The following is a 20593-nucleotide window of genomic DNA, read 5'->3' as shown; positions in this document are numbered from 1 at the left end:
ACTGTAAGCTACTTAAGAGGGAAACCACAACTGATTTTCTGCCCTATCACCCACCACAATGTTTTGTGTATACTAGTACTCATTAAAGGTTTGTTCAATAAAACAGTAAATAAATATTCACTCCTTCAATTGATCCTTGGAACAAACCTGTGATAAATATATATGGTATTACCCTTGTCCCAGAGATGAAGAAATATCTGGTCTTGCTCTAAAAGTCATGGGAATATTGCTTTCCCATGAAAATTATGTTATGATTCACTTCAAAGTTCTTTGCAAAGTTTGTCTAATTTATAACATACATGCACATACATGGATTTCTGCTACAGTGTGAATTTTTATATCATCATCCAGAAGTAGGATTAATTAGGCAAACTGAATGGCAGAATAAAGACTGCTAATGGTCCTACAGAGAAGGCACTTCAGGAAGAAAAGTTGTTGCTGGCACCACAGCTGCTTTGAGTGCTATAATACTAGTTATCAAAACAATGAGTAAGTAAATACAACAATACGAAGTACTATGCTAATAATACTGCTGGTGATAGTGGTAAAAGGTCATTACTCTTAAATATAAGCCAAATAAACGGCTGTTTTGCTCAGGTTTTGTTTTTTATACCTTTAAAACACTGAAATGGCTACAATAAAATGAATTTTTATGAACCTAATCCCTAACCTCTTTTTCCCCCTCTCTGAAACAACTGCTTTTGTAATATGACTTTGGGTAACGTGTGGAATTTTTAAAAGCATAGTTATGCTCCATCAAATAAGAATGTACTAAAGAATTATCAGTGTCTGTTTCCCCACAGCCAACGGCAATCCCACCTACACAGCGGCAGCTCTAGCAATGGAAGTCAGGGATGGGATCCGTAATGCTGAAATAAAGGCACGGGTCACCAATGCCTGCCCCAGGAAGGTAGAGACAGAAGATAGAAGGATCATTTCCTTCACTACAGTACCCTTCCACAACAATACCCGGAATACAATAAACATGCGGAGACGGGAGAGGGTAACAGATTTGGAAGTTCTTCACCCATAAGGAGAGAATGGATAAAGTAACTACGGGCCAAAAGAAAAACCGCAACTGCGGGCATCGCTAAATTGCATTGGAACACCCACCAAAAGTTTGGCACCGAGAATCAATGAAGTAATCTCCAAATCCAGAAAGGAGCAAGGCTGGTAACCAAATTCAAAACTGAAATGTATGCCTCTAAAAAATAATTACACTTCTCCTCGGTAGAAAACACAGTGAGAGAGGACAAAATGAGACTGTGAAATCTGGTAAGCCAGACTGGAGGACTAGATAATGGCAGAGAAGAAAATTAAAGTTCCAGCCAGTCGAAGACCTAGTCAGTACTAAAACCCGGGACCAATGACAGCTTCTTAACGTGGCGTGTGGTCATTCTCGACTAAGCACATTATGGAACCCTATATAATGCTGGAAAAGGAGGGCAATGAAGACTCAAAGACAGGATGGGAAATGTTGTATGAACATTAACAGCTAAATTATACAAAAGCAAGAGCAAAGAAAGGGGCAGGTAGAGAAAAAATATACTTCCAGAATTTTTATCAGTTATTTAAAAAACCTACTTAGCTATTAAGAGGAATGGCATCAAAAAAACATTCCTAGGGCGTCTGGGTGGCTCAGTGTTAAGCCTCTGCCTTAGGCTTAGGTCATGATCTCAGGGTCCTGGGATCGAACCCCCCCATCTGGCTCCCTGCTCAGCGGGGAGCATGCTCCCTTCCCCCCCTCAACACACCCCACGCCTGCCTCTCTGCCTACTTGTGATCTGTCGAATAAATAAATAAAATATTTTTTAAAATGTGATTTTAAAAATTCCTAAATCAATTCTCCCAAAACCTTACTTTCTTCTGCAAGAGTCCTAAAAATACACAAAGAGAGAGAAATTAAAGACAGGTAAAGCAGTAAGAGCGCTAAGTAATTTCACTAGAAATTGAGTTTATCCTATTGTAAAGAACATTAGCCACACAGAGCAGTTAGTTATCTTTTAAACTTTTCCCCCAATATGAAGAGACCCAGAATGTTACGCAACCATTAAAAAAATACTGCCTTTTAATGAAGTTTTTACTAATTATGTGAAAACATTCCAGTTTTAAACACAAGCTACATCAGTCTGCCCACCACTTCGTGCATATGTACCCTAAATTCTCGCCTAGCCTCAATCTTCTAGCGGCTCTGGGAAAACCCCTGAAGCCAAGTCCGTCTACCCGAGCCTACAATGTACACGCTCGAAGCCCGCCGGGTCACCTGCGCTGCCCGTGCTCCTCCGGGAGACTCCGGCTACCCACACGCTCGGGCCCGATCTGGAGGGCAGTGCTCAGGCTCCGCGTCAGAATCGGCGACTGGCAGATCAGCACCCGTCGGACCCGGCGGGGCGGTCCGGCGGAAAGTGCAGGCGGCGTCCTCGCGGAATGCGTCGCGCCGCGCCGGTCTTAGAGAAGCCGCGGCCGAGGGGGCGGGGCCTGGCTGCCCCGCGCCGAGCGGCCAGCGCTCCTCTCCCGCCCGCGGAGGACGGCGGCGGCAGCGCGGTCCGGTGCAGCGGCCCGCAGCCCCGGGCGCCCTCCCGGCTGTCTCGTTTACTCGTTCGCCTGCCCGCAGGCCTAGAGAGAGGCGCGGCCCAGCGAGCAACGCCAGGGCAGGCACGGACGAGCAACACTCGGCAGCCGCCGCGCCCCGCCCCTTTGTGACACCGCGTACCAATCGCTCGCCAGCGCTCGCGTCGCCCTCCAATCAGCGAGGGTACGGGCGGGGGCGGGGCCTGTCCGCCCGACGCCGGCGGTTGCTCGGGAGCCTGAGCTTCCTCTGCGTTCGGTGTTGGGTGTCGGTTAGAGGAGGCCCGGATGTTGGCCTTTTATTAGCAGCAGTGGGCACCTGCCTGAGACCCAGTTGGTTGGGTTGGAGACCCGCCGCACGGTCTGCTGGAAGCGGCGGGAGTGGCCCCTGGCCGGACGACGGTGTGGACTGCACCTTACCAGAGGCCACCCAAGGTTGCTCTTAGAGGCTCCCCAAGGGCTGGTGTGAGGAGGGTAACGAGCAGCCGGCCTCCAGTGGGTCCCTTCCAGAACCCGCGCATTCCTAGTGCTTTCAGGGCCGTCCTGCCTTTAACAGATACACCCTTCCAGTGCTTCACTGTTTCCTAACGTTAAGGCCTCAACGGTCTCATCTGAAAGGGGGCCACTACTATACCAACTTGAAAACAAGGGCAAAAGCAAATTACCTCTCTTGGTCTCTATTTATGCCTCATCCGCTTTACCATCTGAGAAATGTAGGTCAGGTACTAGAGTGGGCACCTTGGGTTGTTGAATCTCAGAGTTGGGTAAACCTAGCTACACTTTTTTCCCCACTCTAATTCCCAAGGTGCTGAACTCAAGTGTTTACGATGACAATATAAACCCTCCAACCTGAAATGGGCCCTCACTCCTTTTCCTCTCCATTCCCCACACATGTTCTAAATCCAACCTTTACAGATTTTCCAACCAAAGAGGCCTATTTCACTAGGTGGGTTACCAAAATGACAATGAACAGTAATCCCCCTCCCAATCTAGCTTCATCATCCTCATCTTTAGTCAGAGGAATGTATCTAAAATGAACCCCAGCATCTAATCTATCCTTTCTCACAGCTCCTCTGAGACCCCACCCACCAATTAATCTCCACAATCCAACACTGAGCATACACTGGGGTTTATGATGAGACATAACTTCAGGCTCTCGACCCTGATTCCTCCTTAAACTCCAATACTGAATTGACTGGAGCTTCTTAAGGACAGAGATATTATCATCTTTGTATACAGATTCTAAAATAGTACCTGTGATGGAGGGAATCATACTGAATCAAAACTTTGGTCTTTCAACCTGCCTCCTCACTTCAGTCAGGGAGAACTAAGATCACAGGCTTTGTGGAATCAGACAGATGGGTCTGTAGCCTTGGGTTCCAACACAGAAGCTGTTATGTTGGCCAAATCATTCTTTCTCATCATCATCATCATTTACTGTTTTTAAAATGCTTGTGGTCAACAAAGGTCATTGCACATTCTCTCCCATCACAATCCTACAAAGTTGGTACTGAACACTTGACAAAGTTGACAAAGGAGACAGAAGCTAAGAAAGGTAAAATACTTTGCCTACTCTCAAACACCTCTAGAACCAGATTCTCACTACAAAAACCCAAACTTTTTCCACAATTGTACTCTGCTTCCACATTTTATCCTCATCTGTAAAATGAGGACATTACCTATATGGACTTATGGAGACTGGATAAAAGACCATTGAAAGTGCTGACCATAGGACCAATAAGTATAAATTCCCTCCCCCTTTCAAACCTCTCAAAATAGAAATTTGCATTTGTTCTAACTCTAATTTCTCATGAATTCCCTAATCTGTCCTAATGATGACTCAGTAGAGCTATCATTCCCAAAAGAAAACAACATGTTTAACAAATGCCTACTGAGGGGCCCCTGGGTGGCTCAGTGGGTTAAAGCCTCTGCCTTTAGTTCAGGTCATGATCCCGGGGTCCTGAGATTGAGCCCCGAATCAGGCTCACTGCCCAGGAGGGAGCCTGCTTCCTCCTCTCTCTCTGCCTACTTGTGATCTCTGTCTGTCAAATAAATAAGTAAAATCTTTAGAAAAAAAAAAAATGCCTACTGAGTCAGACACAGGGGCAGGTAACTATATACACAAGTAACCTAAGAAACAAAAGGTATAAGCACCCTCTTTTGCCATCAAGTCACTCTCAGAGCAGAGCACCACAAACAGCTGATCTATGAGAGCTGTATAAATCTGACTCAGGCTCAGCAATTCCAAGTTCAATCTTAAAAAGTGCCGAAAGGGGGCGCCTGGGTTGCTCAGTGGGTTAAGCCTCTGCCTCCAGCTCAGGTCATGATCTCAGGGTCCTGGGATCATCAGGTTCTCTGCTCAACAGGGAGCCTGCTTCCTGCCTCCTTCTCTCTGCCTACTTGTGATTTCTCTCCCTCTCTCTGTCAAATAAATAAATAAAATATATATATATATATTTTTTTGTTTTGTTTTTGTTTTTGTTTTGTTTTGTTTTGTTGTTTTTTTAAAGTGCCAAAGGAAGAAGTTAGTGGTTTTGGGACTGGTAAAACCAACTGGGCCTGCCTGTAAGACTGTGCTATGGTTACAGTTTGAATACTTAGCACCAAGTCTGCACAGCACAAGAAAACACAAGGAAGGGTCAGGTATCCATGTGGCTAGCAGCTACCACACTGGACAACATAGTTATAGAGTATTCCCATTAGTGCAGAGTTCTAAGGTACAGTGCCGCTCCACAGAAAGACGTCTCCATCTTCAGTACTTTTCCTTCCATTATCTGGGTTCATTCTGCCTCATTCACAAAATAATGAAAAGCTCCAAAGGAATGGAAATGGATGCCTTAGAGCAAGGTTCAGAATACTGTTTATGTAAAGGGTCTGAAAGAAGATATCTTGGGCTTTGTGGGCCGTCCAGTCTCTGTCACAACTACTGAACTCTGGCATTGTAGAAAGGGTGAAAACAGCCACAGACAATAGGTAAATGAATGGGTATGGTTGTGTTCCAATAAAACTTTATTTACAAAAACAGACAACGGAGGGCCATAGTTTGCCAAACGAACCTATAGAGGCATTTTCAGAATTCAGTGGACTCAGAGGAAACCTACTCTCCTACTGCAGAGAGTCATGAAGTATACAATCTCTCATCCCCTTCCTCTATCACCTGCATAGGCCCTGAGCTAGGGCTTCTATCCATGAATGGAATATTCCTGGTCATCTGCCTGGCACTGCTTCCTCTGGAATTCCCTGCCCATTCATGAAAGGCACATAGAAGTTTTTTCTCCAACATGCCCAAAATCATACTGTGGCCCCATCAAGGCAATTAAATGGAAATATAGTTAAAAAAAAAAAACAAAAAAAAACACTGTGAAATACTTATTTTTGTTCTGTCACATTAAGCATGATTAAAACTGGGGCATAAAAATACTAAGTATGTTGGGTGAGAAAGAGGTGAGCTAGCTGCTTCAGTATTTGCTTTTTCTAATTCAATTAAGACAATGAGTACACAAGACAGCATTAACTCAAGGATGTAGCTGAAGGGTGAGATGTGATACCCTGTATGCTCTACTGGCCTCCAAAGGCGTTCAAGGGATCATCAAAAATGTTGGACACCTTCTGTTCGGATCTGGATTCAGGTGCTGCCTGTGAAGATCGACTTTTTGGTTTGGTTGTCTTAGCCTGGATACCAGAGGAGAAGATATCATCTTTAAAAAGAAAAAAGAAAAAGAAAAAAAAATTGCTGATTAGGCAAGAAAAACAGACACTTTTAAGACACATCTACATAAATCACCAAACATCCAAGTCTGGTAACAGTACATGATACCAAAAACATTAAGAGTCAAGCCCTTTAGATTCTGGTCCTGGCTTTGCTACTAATTTTTATAATCACATAAAGTCACAGGTTCTCTCTGACCACAATTTTCTCAGCTACAAGGTACGTGTATACACATGGAGGAGAAGAAAAAGGAAGGATAACCAAACTCCAATCCTGCCCCCGACTTTACTATCTGCGACTTATCTACTTTTACATTCTCTTCCCACTGGATTTTAAAAGGAAAGCGCAATACAAACAAGCAATGGGAAATCCAACATAGGAGTACCCCTCGCTCAGAATAAATGCACCTATCTGAGGCACATCAATGCCAAAATTCTAAGTCTTTATGACTACATTCATGTTTAGTTGTTTCGCTACTTCCAGTGTTTCATGGGTCATCTTACTCACCTGAAGCATTACTGCTAGGATTCTATCCTACATTTTAGCATGTGTACACAAAGATATGTATATATAAATGTTAAAGACCATGGCATTATTTTTTTTAATTATTATTTATTTATTATTTTTTAAATTAACATATAATGTATTATTAGCCCCAGGGGTACAGGTCTATGAATCACCAGGTTTACATACTTCACAGCACTCACCATAGCACAACCCCCCCCCCATTGTCCATAACTCCCCATGGCATTATTTTTAATTAAAAAAAAGTGGCAACAATCTAGATCACCTTCAATATGCTAATGGCTGAATACAAAGGAATACTATACAACCACTAAAAATAAGGAAGTAGATAGATCTCTATACTGACATGGGAAGACATCAAGTGACTAATAGGAACAGCAGAACAGATAAAATATATTCATATTTTGGAAAAAATAAGTATACATTTCTATGTATACAAAGCTCTATTAACATCACTCAATCTGATGTCTGAGTGATGGTTACCTCCAGGGCTTGTTTTTCACATTTTACACTTTTCAAATAGTAGTCACCTATTACAACAGGTATGTGTTACTTTTGTTGTAATTAAAAAAAAAAAACAAAGTCTCTTCTGCATCCCCTGTGGTGGGAAGCAGGTGGAGACAAAGCACATGGCTTACTCCAGGAATAGGCCCCATGTGGCACTGCAGCAGCTGCTTTCTTCCAGTTAACCCCAAGGTGTAGATCTGGGAGGGAGGAGAAAGTATGTCTTTGGCTTCAGCTCAAGTCCTATCCACCAACACAGGACATGAAAGAAGTGCCATATTTAAGATCAGGCATTCAGCTTGTCCGTTGATAAAGGAGATGTTATGCCATGGGGCGGGTGGGGGGAGTGGAATGAGCATGTTTACAAATGCAGAAGATCTCTGGTTAGACATTAAGTCTGAGTTATAAGCTGCTTTCATAGATAATCCTGCTCTGCTCTTGCACTCCACCACCTCCACCCTCTGAACTCCTGACGCTCACTCCCCACTTAGAACTGACTCGAACAATTGCACCATGCCCGAAGAAGCCATCGGGGCCTCCTTCAGCCTACAGGCGAGTTTCTGACCCCCCTTTCATAACATCAGAATGTTCAGAGTTATCACAGATGATTGGTGGGGGGGCTTACTAAAATAAAAGTTAAATTATAACTAAAGGTCAAATTCTGGGCTTTTTCAAATTACTTGATGACCATCAGGACAAAAAATTGTCTCACTGAAATAACTAGTCCATTTATTGATCTATCCTCAGCCTACCTCCAGATTATACAGCAAGCCAAAGGAAACCCACTGGGGAATATTTTCCAAGAAAGGGCCCACACAAAGGTAGAGAAATAACAGTCACTGAATGGTAATCACTCTCTGTGTCATATATAGAAAATCACTTACCCAGGGCACCTGGGTGGCTTAGAGGGTTAAGCCTCTGCCTTCGCCTCAGGTCATGATCCCAGGGTCCTGGGATCGAGCCCCGCATCAGGTTCTCTGCTCATCCAGGAGCCTCCGTCCCCCTCTCTCTGCCTGCCTCTCTGCCTACTTGTGATCTCTCTCTCTCTCTCTGTGTTAAATAAATAAAATCTTAAAAAAAAGAACCACTTTGCTAACTTAAAAAAAAAAAAAGAAAATCACTTACCCATATCATCATCAAATATAGACTTAGCTTCCACCTTTTTTTTGGACTTCTCTTTTGGTTTTACAGTTAGGTCAGCAAAGATATCAATGTTATCATCAAACAAGTTGGATTCAAATGTTCTTTCCTTGTCTCTTGTTTTTTTGTGTGGGTTTGATTGCTTCTGTAGCAAATATATCATCCTTGTTGAGCCAAAAAAACAAATGAAACAATTTTAAATCAAGTTGCAGAAATGAAAACTGCCACCATATTCTGGGACAGCCAGGTGACCTGTTCTCTCTGCTTAGAATGCCCTACTCCATCCAGATTCCTGCCTGGCCTACCCTTGGTCTTTCTTCTAGTCCTAGCTCAAGTGTCAGCTCTGTAAAGAGGCTTTCTCTACCAATCCTACCTGAAGGAGTGGTTCCTGCCCCTATCCATTACACTGTACCACTGCCTTGAGGTGTTTTCTTTATGGTACTCAACATTATCTGAAAACAGTTTATTTATATGTTGCTCTGTCTGTATCCAAAGCCTCTAACATACTGGGCCTAGCTCACTTTGTGCCTCCAGTACCTGGATGCTCAACAAACATGTGTCCAGAGAGTGGCACTGAAGGCTTTCCTGCCAGCACTAAGTCGTCAGCTCCAGCCAGGGCCCTGTTTCCCCAAGAACCACAGGCTAAACCCTTAAGCTGTACTGAAGCTGCTTTATGTATGTGTCACAGAGCGACAGGCCAAGGACACTGACGACAGCAACATGCTGGTAACAACTATACAAATGAAGATTTGTATCAGTAACTACGGCTGGCCAAGAACCACCCCCACGTGAAACAAAACAAAAAACGACTTCTGAGTAAATTTCAAAATTATTAATAAAAGGAGCTAACTTTACGTACTAAGTAGATAGCAAGCAGCAATGAAACAAGATTATTATAATGTATGGCTCAATGAGCCAATCCAGCATCGTTTTAATATAAAATCAGGCCCAAAAAAGGTACTGTTATGTCCTGTTACCTCAAAAATATCTTGTGCTTTTGAGATGACATCCTGCTGACTGTTGGATTTTGACTCATTCTTCTTGGCTTTCTGATCTGTAAAGAGATCATCCTCATCTTCCAAGAGGGGGAAAGGATTCGTTTTCTTTGCGGGTTTTGGTTTAACAGACTGGAACAGATCATCATCACTGCCTGCCTCCCCTAGAGCAGGAAACATGGAGCTCTTTTCTTTACTTCCCCCTGGTGGGTTGGCCACGCCCTCTGCTGCCTTTGCCTTGGCTTTTCTTCTCCCAGTGGACTGAGATCCAATACCCTTGGAGAAGATATCTCCAGAATCAAAAAGGTCATCCTCAAGAGGCTGACCCAGAGATTTCGCCAAGGGGCTTCTGTCCACTTCAGACACAGGACCACCTGCCCAAGCTGGAGCAGCAGCAGCCACGACCTCATCAGAGCTGTCTTGTCCGCCAGCTGCCCTGGACTGTGGCTGAGGATCACCTGGTGAAATGTCTCCATCTGTCAAGTGTGCAATGGACCTTCTGGGGACACTCACATCCTCAGTCTCAGTGGATTCCTGGGCAGCCAACCTCCGAGCTGCACGGGTCTGTGGTCTACGCTTCCCTCTCACTTTGACCCGGCTCTGCAAGGGCAAAAAACCACATGTTGATCTAACGATTTAAAAAAAAAAAAAATCTCTCCCCTCATGCTCTATCTCAAATAAAATCTAAAAAAAAATTCTTAAAAAAAAAAAAAGCATTCAAAGCTAACATAACAAGTAATCAGTGACTCAAAATATTCTAAGATTGTCTGATCTACCTCAATCAAGATCTTATCTAAGACACAGAAGAGATTATTTCCTAAAGATTTCCAAAGACATTTAATGGCTGCTCCAAGACCGCATTACTCTGAATCTTTTAATGTTCCCCACTCTTGAGTCTTGGAGGGCAGTATCAGTTGTTTCATACAAAAGGCTTCATTTGCTCCTGGAACCCTGCAGAGCAGGCATGTTGGTACACTTGTGTTCTATGCCCTAACTGGCCCTTACTCTGCCCTTGGCTTATATGTGGGTATCTTTCAAAACAAGAATCAGGGGGAATTCTAAGGGTAACCTTTATCAGGGGCTAGCCTAAAGCCAGGCTCCAAAACCAGGAAGATAAAAGACAATAAAGAAAGAGAGGCAATCTGAAGTGTTCTTTTCTTCAAGTCAACAAACACTAAATTCAAATGCTAAATATTTTATACAAAAAACCTGGTTTAGAAATCAGAACTTTTAAAATAACCACAAAATATGAGCTATTAATTAGCAATAATGCAGTATTTGTGATATTTTCCAAAATATACAATCACGTAGTTTTAAGAAGGTACAAGCTCTTTGGCCAAAGTATTTGGTTGTGTGTGCCTATTTCAAGAAAATATCACAAACAGTCATAAAGAGTAGCCAATGTAAACTCACCCTTCCCCTCTCCAAAGGCTGACCAAAAAACAAAAGGAAGGATATTTTTTAAAAGGAAAACAGGTTTGGAAATACTTAAAATGAATATATTTGCCAGGGTTATCTGAGGTACTGCTGCTTACTCAGATCAGCCAAGATTTCCTAGAGAAGGAAAGCTGGATAGAAGAGAACCAACTAAAATGAAAGCAAAACCTCAAAGAGTTCAGTCTATCGAGCATACATCCACAGTCCTGTGGGCCAGTGTGACAGAACCATACCACTGGGAAATAAGTGCCCTGGGATCGCAGAGGAGGGAGCCCAGGACAAGGCGGCAGGAGGGGAAACATCACAGAAGCAGGGAAGTCTGAGCAGACTGTCCATGTGCAAGAGAGCATTCCTGACAGAGGAAGCAGCCCAAGCTGTTGGCAGCAGAGGGCGGGAGCGTGTGTGTTCATGGAACGGTGCCTGGTAGGACTGGAGTTTAGGCTGACAGTGTGGTTGGTAAGCAAGTTGGAAGCTTTGCTTAGCATGTTTGTAAAAGGCTTTAACACCAAACCAAGGAGCTTGAATGTCCTCCTCCCCTCAGCACAGAGGCCAGAAAAAGGAGGGACGTGATCTGCTCTGTGTTTAAAAGACCTCCAGGGGGCAATGAAGGAGAGCCTGGAGGAAGTGGGACTTTATGTGGCTACTGAGCAGAACATACATTTAACAAACAGAGGCAGAGGAAGGCAGAATTAGGAAGGCGTAAGGGAGATGGAAAGGCTGAAGGAAGGAAGATGTGTCTCCTTCATGTGGGGGAATGGGAGGTAGCCTATGATATGTAACTGATGGACTAGAAAGAAATATACAAGTTATTCGGGCTTAAAAAAAAAAAAAGGCAAGCGAGCAAGCAAGCAAAGCGAAAGTGGTTTCATCACCTTGTTTGCACTGTGTAACGTGTCTGCCTGAGCTGGAAGGTCGAAACTCACGCCGGCCTCCCCACTACTGAGAAGAGTGGGCGTACGATCCAGATTGTGGGTCCTCTCAGGCTCAGATGAAGGAAAAGCCAGTTCTGGCGAAACGGGCTTTATTCCAGAGATCTGGGGAACCGCTGCAGGCAGCAAGGCTGCTGGGTTAATTGCTAAATTGGCCTAAAAAAGAAAAAATGAAATTTACTCTGTATGTTTTCTTAAACGCAGCAGTCTATTATCACTACTGTGACACATGACAAGAGACATGGTATACGTAATGTATAATGTGATAAGAGAAAGAAAAATGCAGGGAGGTCTCCTGATCTAGACTTAGAATTAAAAGAGTAAGATTATATACCTGTGCCCACCACTTGGACCAAAGAAAAGATGTTACAGACGCAGCACACAAGAAGCAACAACTAGAGGATGGGAAAGAGTAGGAAAATGCCAGGCAGCAGCTGACAAAAGTAAATATCCAAAAAAGTTTATAGATGCCACAAGGCAGGCAGTGCAGATTCCAGACATATTATAATTACTTGTATTTTCCAGATCCGAGGGGATGGCTCTTTGGTTTTAAATGGAGCGGGACCTGGTGAGTCCTGTGTGAAATTACATTCAGTTAAAAATCCATTGGGGAGATAGAAAAAAGAGGGTCTCTTGGATTATACTCATGCCCATTAAATTTGATGGAGCAAAGCTGTCCCTTTCTGTAATTCTATAATGGGAAAGACATTCAAATCTCTCCTGGGGCCTTGAAACCTTTCACTAACATTATTTCACTTCTGCCTCCTCATCCGTTGTGTAGGTGGAATGCTGTCAGACCATATAGGAAGTAAAGGCCCACAAAGATCATGGATAAGATTCCTAAGAATCACAGTGTATCCGAGCACCAAAACCTGACCAGTTGGCAAAATTACTATGCTGGTTCCCCCACACAGCAAATACCACAGGGCACACCAAAATTCATACACAACCTAATGCACTGAGGTTCTAGAAGCAAGGGAAGCTGAAATTTGGGGCACGTCAATGCAAACGTGTTTTCCCTAGTGCCTAATTTTCACAGCTCAGGACACTGAAGCCTCAGGGAAACATCCAGAGACAGCTGTAAGCCAGAACCAGATCTCACTCCCCGGTTCTGGTCTGTTTCCAGAACAAGCTCCAGAGAGAAGAGGGCTGAGGGCAGAGACCTATCAGCAGTAACCTCAGGAGAGGTAACCAAGAAAATGGGGTAACGAAGGAATACTGGTTACAATTTACATTTAATTGTTTATAATTTATATTTAATTCTAATGTAATTCTACTCCACCATAGCCCAAAGGGAGAAATTGGGGTTCTAACAGGAAAAATATTCTTCACCCTAGATCAACTCTATTTTGGAACTGAATTTCAAAGTTCTTTAAAAACAGTAATCATTAAGTATAGCTTCGTGGAACTGGGCTGTAGACGGAGAAGAGACGCAGTAGGGAGGCGTGTTTTTAAAACAAACACACACACACAGGAGGGGCGCCTGGCTGGCTCAGTCAGTCTTAGAGCATGAAATTCTTGATCTCTGGATTATGAGTTCAAGGGCCATACTGGGTGTAGAAATTCTTGATCTCCAGGTTATGAGTTCAAGGGCCATACTGGGTGTAGAGCTTTATTTTTTAAAAAATGTTTAAATTGTGAATTAAAAAAATTTTTTAAATTTAAAACACACACACGCGCGCGCGCGCGCGCACTCCCACTTAAGAAAGAGAGGCAGTCCTACTTGCTGTTTCCTCCCTAATCAAGAGAACTCTGAATAGCCTCAGGTCTGCGCAATGGAGTACCTCTGTCCAGATACGCAAATGAGAGCTGAAAGTCCTTATAAGCAGATCTCACCTGAGGTGTTTCTGGTTTCAATGTACTTTTTTCTTTGACACCCTGAGTGGATTCAGGATGTTTCTGATTCTTGAAAGAGGATACCGAGTGGTCTTTTTTCACTACTCTCTTCTTTTCTGGTATCTTCAAAAGAAAAAGAATACCAAACACCTATCATGTATCTTAGAAATTTTAAAGTAAAGTCATAACTCATAAAAGTAATCTGGCTTTTGAGTTTTGGGTCATTTCTCAAATGAGGGTTGAAGACAAAGGTAGCATTTCAGAAATGGCATTCTAAAGCCTGTGACCTTCTCAGGAGTCTTCACTATGCCAACAGAAAATAGAGAGTATCCAGGGATGCCTGGGTGACTCAGTCAGTTAAGTGTCTGCCTTTGGCTCGGGTCACAATGTCAGGGTCCTCAGCTAGAGCCCCGTGTTCAATGGCGAGACTGCTTCTCCTGCTCCCTTCGCCCCTCCCCTGCCGCTCATGCGCACTCTCTCTCTCTCAAATAAATAAATAAATAAAATTTTTTTAAATTAAAAAAAAAAAGAGTATCTAACAAAATCTACTGGGGTGGGGAAAAATGACACAAACAGGTTAACACTCAGATTTAAAGCTTTGCACCTGAAAAGCTAGAATATTTAGTCACCACATTGCATGCACTGGTCTTTCAACAAACAACCTAAAAGTCAAACAAATCTGGGAACACCTGGGTGGCTCAGTCGGTTAAGAGTCCGACTCTTGAGTTCGGCTCAGGTCAAGATCTCAGGGCTGTGAGTTCAAGCACCATGTCAGGGATCCTTGCTGAGCACTGAGACTGCTTAAGATTTTCTCTCTCCCTTTGCCTCTGCCTCTTCCTCCCTGTGCTCTCACACTCCCTCAAAAAATAAAAAAATCTAAAAAAAAAAAAGAAAATCAAACAGGGACACCTGGGTTGCTCAGTCAGTTAAGCATCTGCCTTCAGCTCAGGTCATGATGCCAGGGTCCTGGGATCAAGTCCCAAGTTGGGCTCCCTGCTCAACAAGAAACCTGTTTCTCCCTCTGCCTCCCGCTGCTTGTACTCTCTCTCTCTCCCTCTCCCTTTTCCTCTCTCTCTCTGCCAAATAAATAAATAAAATATTTAAAAATAAATCAAATCTGTAATGCAGTAAGAACCTGGGTTGGTTAACACTCTAATGTCAGTTAGGAAACATTAGATGGGGACACCACAAGCACTGTCATCAGCATGCTATTTGCCATTCTTTTACTAGTAAGCACCACAATTCTCTGTGGATTTTCCCTACTCTTTTTTCTAAAGATTTTTTTTTTATTTATTTGGGACAGTGGGGGAAGAGAAAGAGAGAGCACAAGGGCGGAGTGGGAGGGGTTGAGGGAGAAGCAGACTCCCCACTGAGCAAGGAGCCCGACATGGGGCTTGATCCCAGGGTCCTGGGGTCATGACACTTAACTAAGTGAGCCACATAAGCACCCCCATGTTTTCCTTACTCCTATAAATATATGTTAACTTCCTTCCCAGAACCCTTCCCCCACACCCTAGTATTGAAAATAAAAGGCTTATACCAAAGACCGTGACTTGACAGGGCTGAAAAGATCATCATCATCATCGTCCCCAAACAGGCTCCCAACACTTGGCTCCAATAACTGGAATAGACAAAATTCAAATTCAATATTCACAACAAAAGCCATTTACAAAGAAAATTAGGTAAGCTACTGACACGGTATCTAATACAATAACAGCATCATGATGTGAAGAACCTTTTGAAACTGACCCTGGTTTTCTTGGTGCCAGAGAAAAGGTCAACATCGGGGTCATTGTCCTTCTGGAGCTTGTGACTAAAAAGGAGCTCTTCATCCTGAAAGACACCTGTGCTCTTTGGGCGGGCATCAGGATCAGGACTCTGGAAAAAAGAGGGATGTTCTAAGGATTTATTCCAAGGAAATCACAGCTGCAAATGTGGAAATACAAAGACATTCCCTGCAGCTATTTACACATGGCTAAGGGCTGGGTACAGCCCAAGTGGCAATCGAAAAGGGAAGGACACATTCATGTAACAGAAGCTACCAAAAACAGTGGAAAATCTATTCGTAAATACAGATCATATATATACAATCTGGAAAGATCACCTTCCACAGCCTGTGTGTAATAAATGTCTGAACTTTTTATTCAAAAAACAATCCATTAGTTCCCAAAACAAGAAACATTTTAAGGGTGAAAACATACAAAAATCGTAAGTGCCCTCCATCTCATTCACAAAGGGACGAAGAGAACTCAGCTGACTTAATACCAGAACTACAGAGTGGTCAAGCACATATCCCTAAACGGTCAGCATCCGACCCCAACCTTCCCCTATGCCCATTCACCTTCCACCCCACCATCTTCGGATTCCAAACAAGTTCTTTTTATTTGGTAGAGTATCTGACATTTCAATGTTATTGTTCACATTACTTGTTTTGACACTCTAATACCCCCGACTTGACATTCTAAAATACTCCCGTAGTTTTTTTTTTTAATGCTAGATAGAAGCTACCATAACAGAGCAGTGGAAGGCAGAGTCCCAAGTCCTTGAGGGGAATGATAGAGACAAGAGCAGGAGGCAAGAACGATATAAATAAGCATGACAGCCTGACCTTGTGACTTCCAAGACCTTGGGGCTGGTAGACCAAAGAGCCACAACTATGGAACACAAGTTCTCCTCTCTCATCTCTGCCCCAGGGTAATCCCTAGGCCCATTATAATGCATTTGCATTGAAGGTACCCCCCCACCACCTCCACCATCAAAACCCAAGGAAAAAGGCTGCCAAGACCTTTGGGTAACAAACCTCGCCATGTCAAGAACTCCCCCTCCCAACCTGTGGAGCTTCCCAAATGACTGGAAGCAGCCTCCATTACAGACCACCCCACCTCTCAGCCCAGAGAGACCCACAAATAACCAATTCCAAAACAACCACTCTCCCACCATGAGAGTGTACTTTCGCTTTAATAAACTGCTGTGGTTACTACTTTCCTTCTGGCTGTCTTCATTCCGTTGACAATCCTCATGGAAAGCTCCTAAGGAATCCAAGGACTGAGACCTTCTTTCACACAATATATACTTTCTTGCCCATAACATTTAGTATCACAACCACAGAGTAAACAAAAAAACTCACAACTGAGGAGAGGTGTCACATTAAAAATTAACTAATTATTATTATTGATTATACATAAAACCCCAGTGTAACACAATAACTAAGTTTCACAACCATGAAAATCTATACAAAATCACACAGTAAAAGAAATAAAATATATTTGAAAAAAAGAATATAGCAAATAATTCATATTCACTATGCGTAGCTCCCATTTATAAGCAGGGATATACTACCGGTATAATAAAAAATAAAACATTTTTTATAGAAATCAACATGGACCATGCCCTCAGTTTGGTTTACAAAAAAGCACTGGCAATATGCCACCTTACAGGTTTTTTTTCAACATCCCTACTGAGATAAAATTCACATACTATAAAATTCACCTAGAGTATGATTCTGTGATTCTTAGTATATTCACAGAGTTATGCAAACACCACCACTGTGCAGAAGTTTAGAACACTCCCATCAACCCAAAAGAAACCCCAGTCCCTCTCCCTTCTCATCTACCCCACGCCCCCAGACCCAACCAACCACTCATCTACTTTCTAGCTCTATGGATTGGCCAAATCAAGACATTTCAAATAAATGGGATCAGAAAATTCGTAGTCTTTCGTCACTGGCTTCCTTCTTTCAGAATGTTTTCAAGGCTCATCCACGTTGTAGCAAGAATCAGTAACCCATTCTTTTTACTGTCAAATAATATTCCATTTTGAATAGATACGTTATACTGTTTACCCATTCATCAGCTGATGGATTTTTGAGTTCTCTCCATCTTTGGACTGTAATAAATAATGCTGCTGGGAACATTACATTCTAGTTTTGTGTGACTGTATGTTTTCCTAACTCTTAGATACATACCTAGGGGTGGAATTGCTAGGTCTCGGTGGTGACTCATGTTTACCAATTTCAGGAACTATGCAATTGTCTTCAGAAGTGGCTGCACTAACTTATACTCCCCATAGCAACACAGGAGGTTCCAGTTTCCCTGCACCACCAACACTGGGCTACTACAGAAAAAGTCAACAAGCATTGGTGGAGATGTAGAGAAAATAGAACCCTCAATTCTTCAGTAATTCACATGACAGAATGGACACCATAAAATGAGATTCTTTTGTCCTTTCAAAAACCTGAAATTAATAACTTGACTGATTTTTGCTCACCTTTCCAACTTCTTTCTTTGGAGCTTGGATACTGTTTTGATCTTCTGTTTTATCTTCTTCCTCATCAAACAAACTAAGAACAGTTTTGGTTCTACCTTTGGTTCCTTTCTCCACGGGGGATGATGAAGAAAATATATCGGAATGCTTGACTGCTTCCTGAGCAGATACAGTCAAAGGGCCTCCCTTAAAATGGAAACAACAAAAAAATTAAAAAACACGGAGAAATACAAGTCCCACTGTGGGATGCCCCCCCAACAACTCCTCAATTTTCGGTAATGGGGGGCGCCTGGGTGGCTCAGTGGGTTAAAGCCTCTGCCTTCGGCTCAGGTCATGATCCCAGGGTCCTGGGATCGAGCCCCACATCGGGCTCTCTACTTAGCGGGGAGCCTGCTTCCTCCTCTCTCTCTCTGCCTGCCTCTCTGCCTACTTGTGATCTCTGTCAAATAAATAAATAAAATCTTTTAAAAAAAAAAAATTCGGTAACGGCGACATCTGCATGTTTCCAGGTGCTATGGCTAATCACATCTACTCCAAAGTATCAAAATACCAAGGCCAACTCTCCACTGACTGCTTCAACAGAGACTCCTGTGCAGGTCGTTCACAGCCAAAGATAATTTCCCCAACTAGTTTAAAGTCATGGCTCCCTTCCTCCTACCAAGAGATTTATGTATCAGTTATAACCCTGATCCACACAGGTTGCTCATGAGCTATCAGCTTAGTCATAGAGAAAACACAAATGCCAATCACCAGGAGTGGATCATGTATTTCCTAGTATTCCATTAATACTTCAGACCCAAGGAAAAACCTTACTGACAAAATCAGACGCTTAAGCTATGGAGGACCCACACCACATTATACAATTAGAAGAATCACTAAAATAGCCTAAAATGTAGCATTTATTCATTCAACAAGTTCCACATTTCAAGTAAGAGACCACTGATTCTAAGAACCACTATTACTGTATGAACCACTAAGAAAAAAACAACTCCCAGTTGAACATGCCACTTATTGTGAAGCATATCCTAATATCTATCTGAGTGATTAAAATTGCGGAAAATACGCTTCTTTGAAGAAACAGGTAATTTCAAAGTGCCTGCTAGGTGGGAGGTAATCTGCTAAGGACTACAGATGTCACAGTGAGCCAAAGAAACCTGGCCCCGGTCCTCAAGGAGCATGTACTTGAGCCAGAGCCGGCAGTGCAACAAGCAACTAGACCTCCAGCTGACTGGGGTAACTCAGGGGGCTACAGGAGCACAGAAAATGTCCACACAGAAACTACAGGTAGGGAATGTCCCACAGTGTTTCAGGTACAAATAAAATATTTGTATCATTACAGCTCTAAGGGCCTCAACAGGAAAAGTATATGTGATATTCTTCACATAGGCCCTGAAAAAGAGATTAGATGTGAACAGCTGAACATGCAGAGAACTAGAAAAGTTAGAGGAAAATAAGAAAAAGTAGGGGCATCTGCATGGCTCAGTCGGTTAAGCATCTGCCTTCAGCTCAGGTCATGGTCCCAGGGTCCTGGCATCAAGCCCCACATTGGGTTCCCTGCTCGGCAGGAAGTCCGCTTTTCCCTCTCCTGCTCATTCTCTTTCTCTCTCAAATAAATAAATAAATAAATAAATAAATAAATAAATAAATAAATAAATAATCTTAAAAAAAAAAAAGAGAGAGAGAGAAAAGAAAAGAAATAAAAAGAAAGAGAAAAGGTATACAGACACTGAAGGCCATCAGTAACCCCCAGGTGCAGCCAGCAACCTTGTCCATAGGTTCCTGATGACAGACCACCCAGGAGAAGTCAGCAAACATTTTGGAAGACAAGAGATTTCACTTTACTCTCTAATTAACAGCCAACATCAACTAATGCAAGAACAGGAAATTTAGATCTTCTTAAAACGGTCATTTTAATTGAAGTACAGGTAGAAGCAGAAGAGAACTTGGTGTAGGGGTGGGGGGAAAGAAACGCTACAAAAGACACATGACCCAGAGCAGACATGCAGAGAAAACCGAAATGAAAAGCAAGCTGTGGGAGAACACCGTGGTGAGAGAAAGGCAAAACTGACATGGACACAAGATGTGTCCATGTGTCTCTTTGTAGAGAGTGTAAAATGGGAGCAAGGTACAGCACTGTGTGCACCTGCGCCTACGAAAGAGACTGAGCAGCAAGAACAATGGTGAAGATTTCCCTCAATGGTGGCACCAGATTTTCTTCTTCAGGCTTTGCAGTTTTTTCAAAATTTTCAACAAATTTGCCATCTGTTTTCTGTGCTAGAAAAAGGTAAGGGTGTGTGTGTATGTGTGTGTGTGTGTGTGTGTGTGTGTGTTAGTTACAAGACACAAGAAACAAACACAACAGAATGGACACGCCAAAAAAAGGCTACCTTCTGTGTGTTTGTGTGAGTGTGTTAGTTACAAGACACAAGAAACAAACACAACAGACTGGACACGCCCAAAAAAGGCTACCTTCTCAGACTCCTCCACCACGACAGTGTGCCCCAGTTCGGACGGCTCTTTGGCGCCCTCAACCTTCTTATCCACGGGTTTCACTCCGAATGGTGCCTCCTTCTCTTCTTCATCGCTGAACAGCAAAGGTGGTACCTCAGGGACAGGCTCTTTTTTCTAGCAAAAGAAAAGTAGATGACATCCTTAAAAACAAAAGTGTGCTTACCCAGCGTGACAAC

At 43.0% G+C, this 20593-nt stretch overlaps 2 protein-coding genes across 4 annotated transcripts in view; both read right to left on the bottom strand.

Moving 5' to 3' along the window:
- ZFAND4 (zinc finger AN1-type containing 4) overlaps positions 1-3907 on the bottom strand; it is a 93817-nt gene extending 89910 nt beyond the window's left edge. For 2 of the 3 annotated variants that reach the window (XM_032313051.1, XM_032313056.1), the window contains exon 1: positions 2264-2714. The gene's annotated coding sequence lies outside the window, so the exon portion shown is untranslated. Of the gene's footprint in view, positions 1-2263; positions 2715-3822 lie in introns of those variants that run through there. The other variant, XM_032313053.1, reaches the window with a different exon arrangement.
- Positions 3908-5554: 1647 nt separating this feature from the next.
- The window catches only part of LOC116573052 (WASH complex subunit 2A-like), a 55423-nt gene continuing 40384 nt past the window's right edge, over positions 5555-20593 (bottom strand). The window contains 11 exon segments of the mRNA XM_032312678.1: positions 5555-6266; positions 8432-8570; positions 8572-8610; positions 9424-10041; positions 11751-11963; positions 12320-12382; positions 13644-13766; positions 15184-15264; positions 15393-15521; positions 17910-18092; positions 20376-20531. Coding sequence (XP_032168569.1) covers positions 6127-6266; positions 8432-8570; positions 8572-8610; positions 9424-10041; positions 11751-11963; positions 12320-12382; positions 13644-13766; positions 15184-15264; positions 15393-15521; positions 17910-18092; positions 20376-20531 — 1884 coding nt within the window. The 3' untranslated portion in view covers positions 5555-6126.

Source organism: Mustela erminea, chromosome 14 (genome assembly GCF_009829155.1).
Source record: "Mustela erminea isolate mMusErm1 chromosome 14, mMusErm1.Pri, whole genome shotgun sequence".
NCBI lineage: Eukaryota > Metazoa > Chordata > Mammalia > Carnivora > Mustelidae > Mustela > Mustela erminea.
This window is presented reverse-complemented; position numbering and strand designations above follow the sequence as displayed.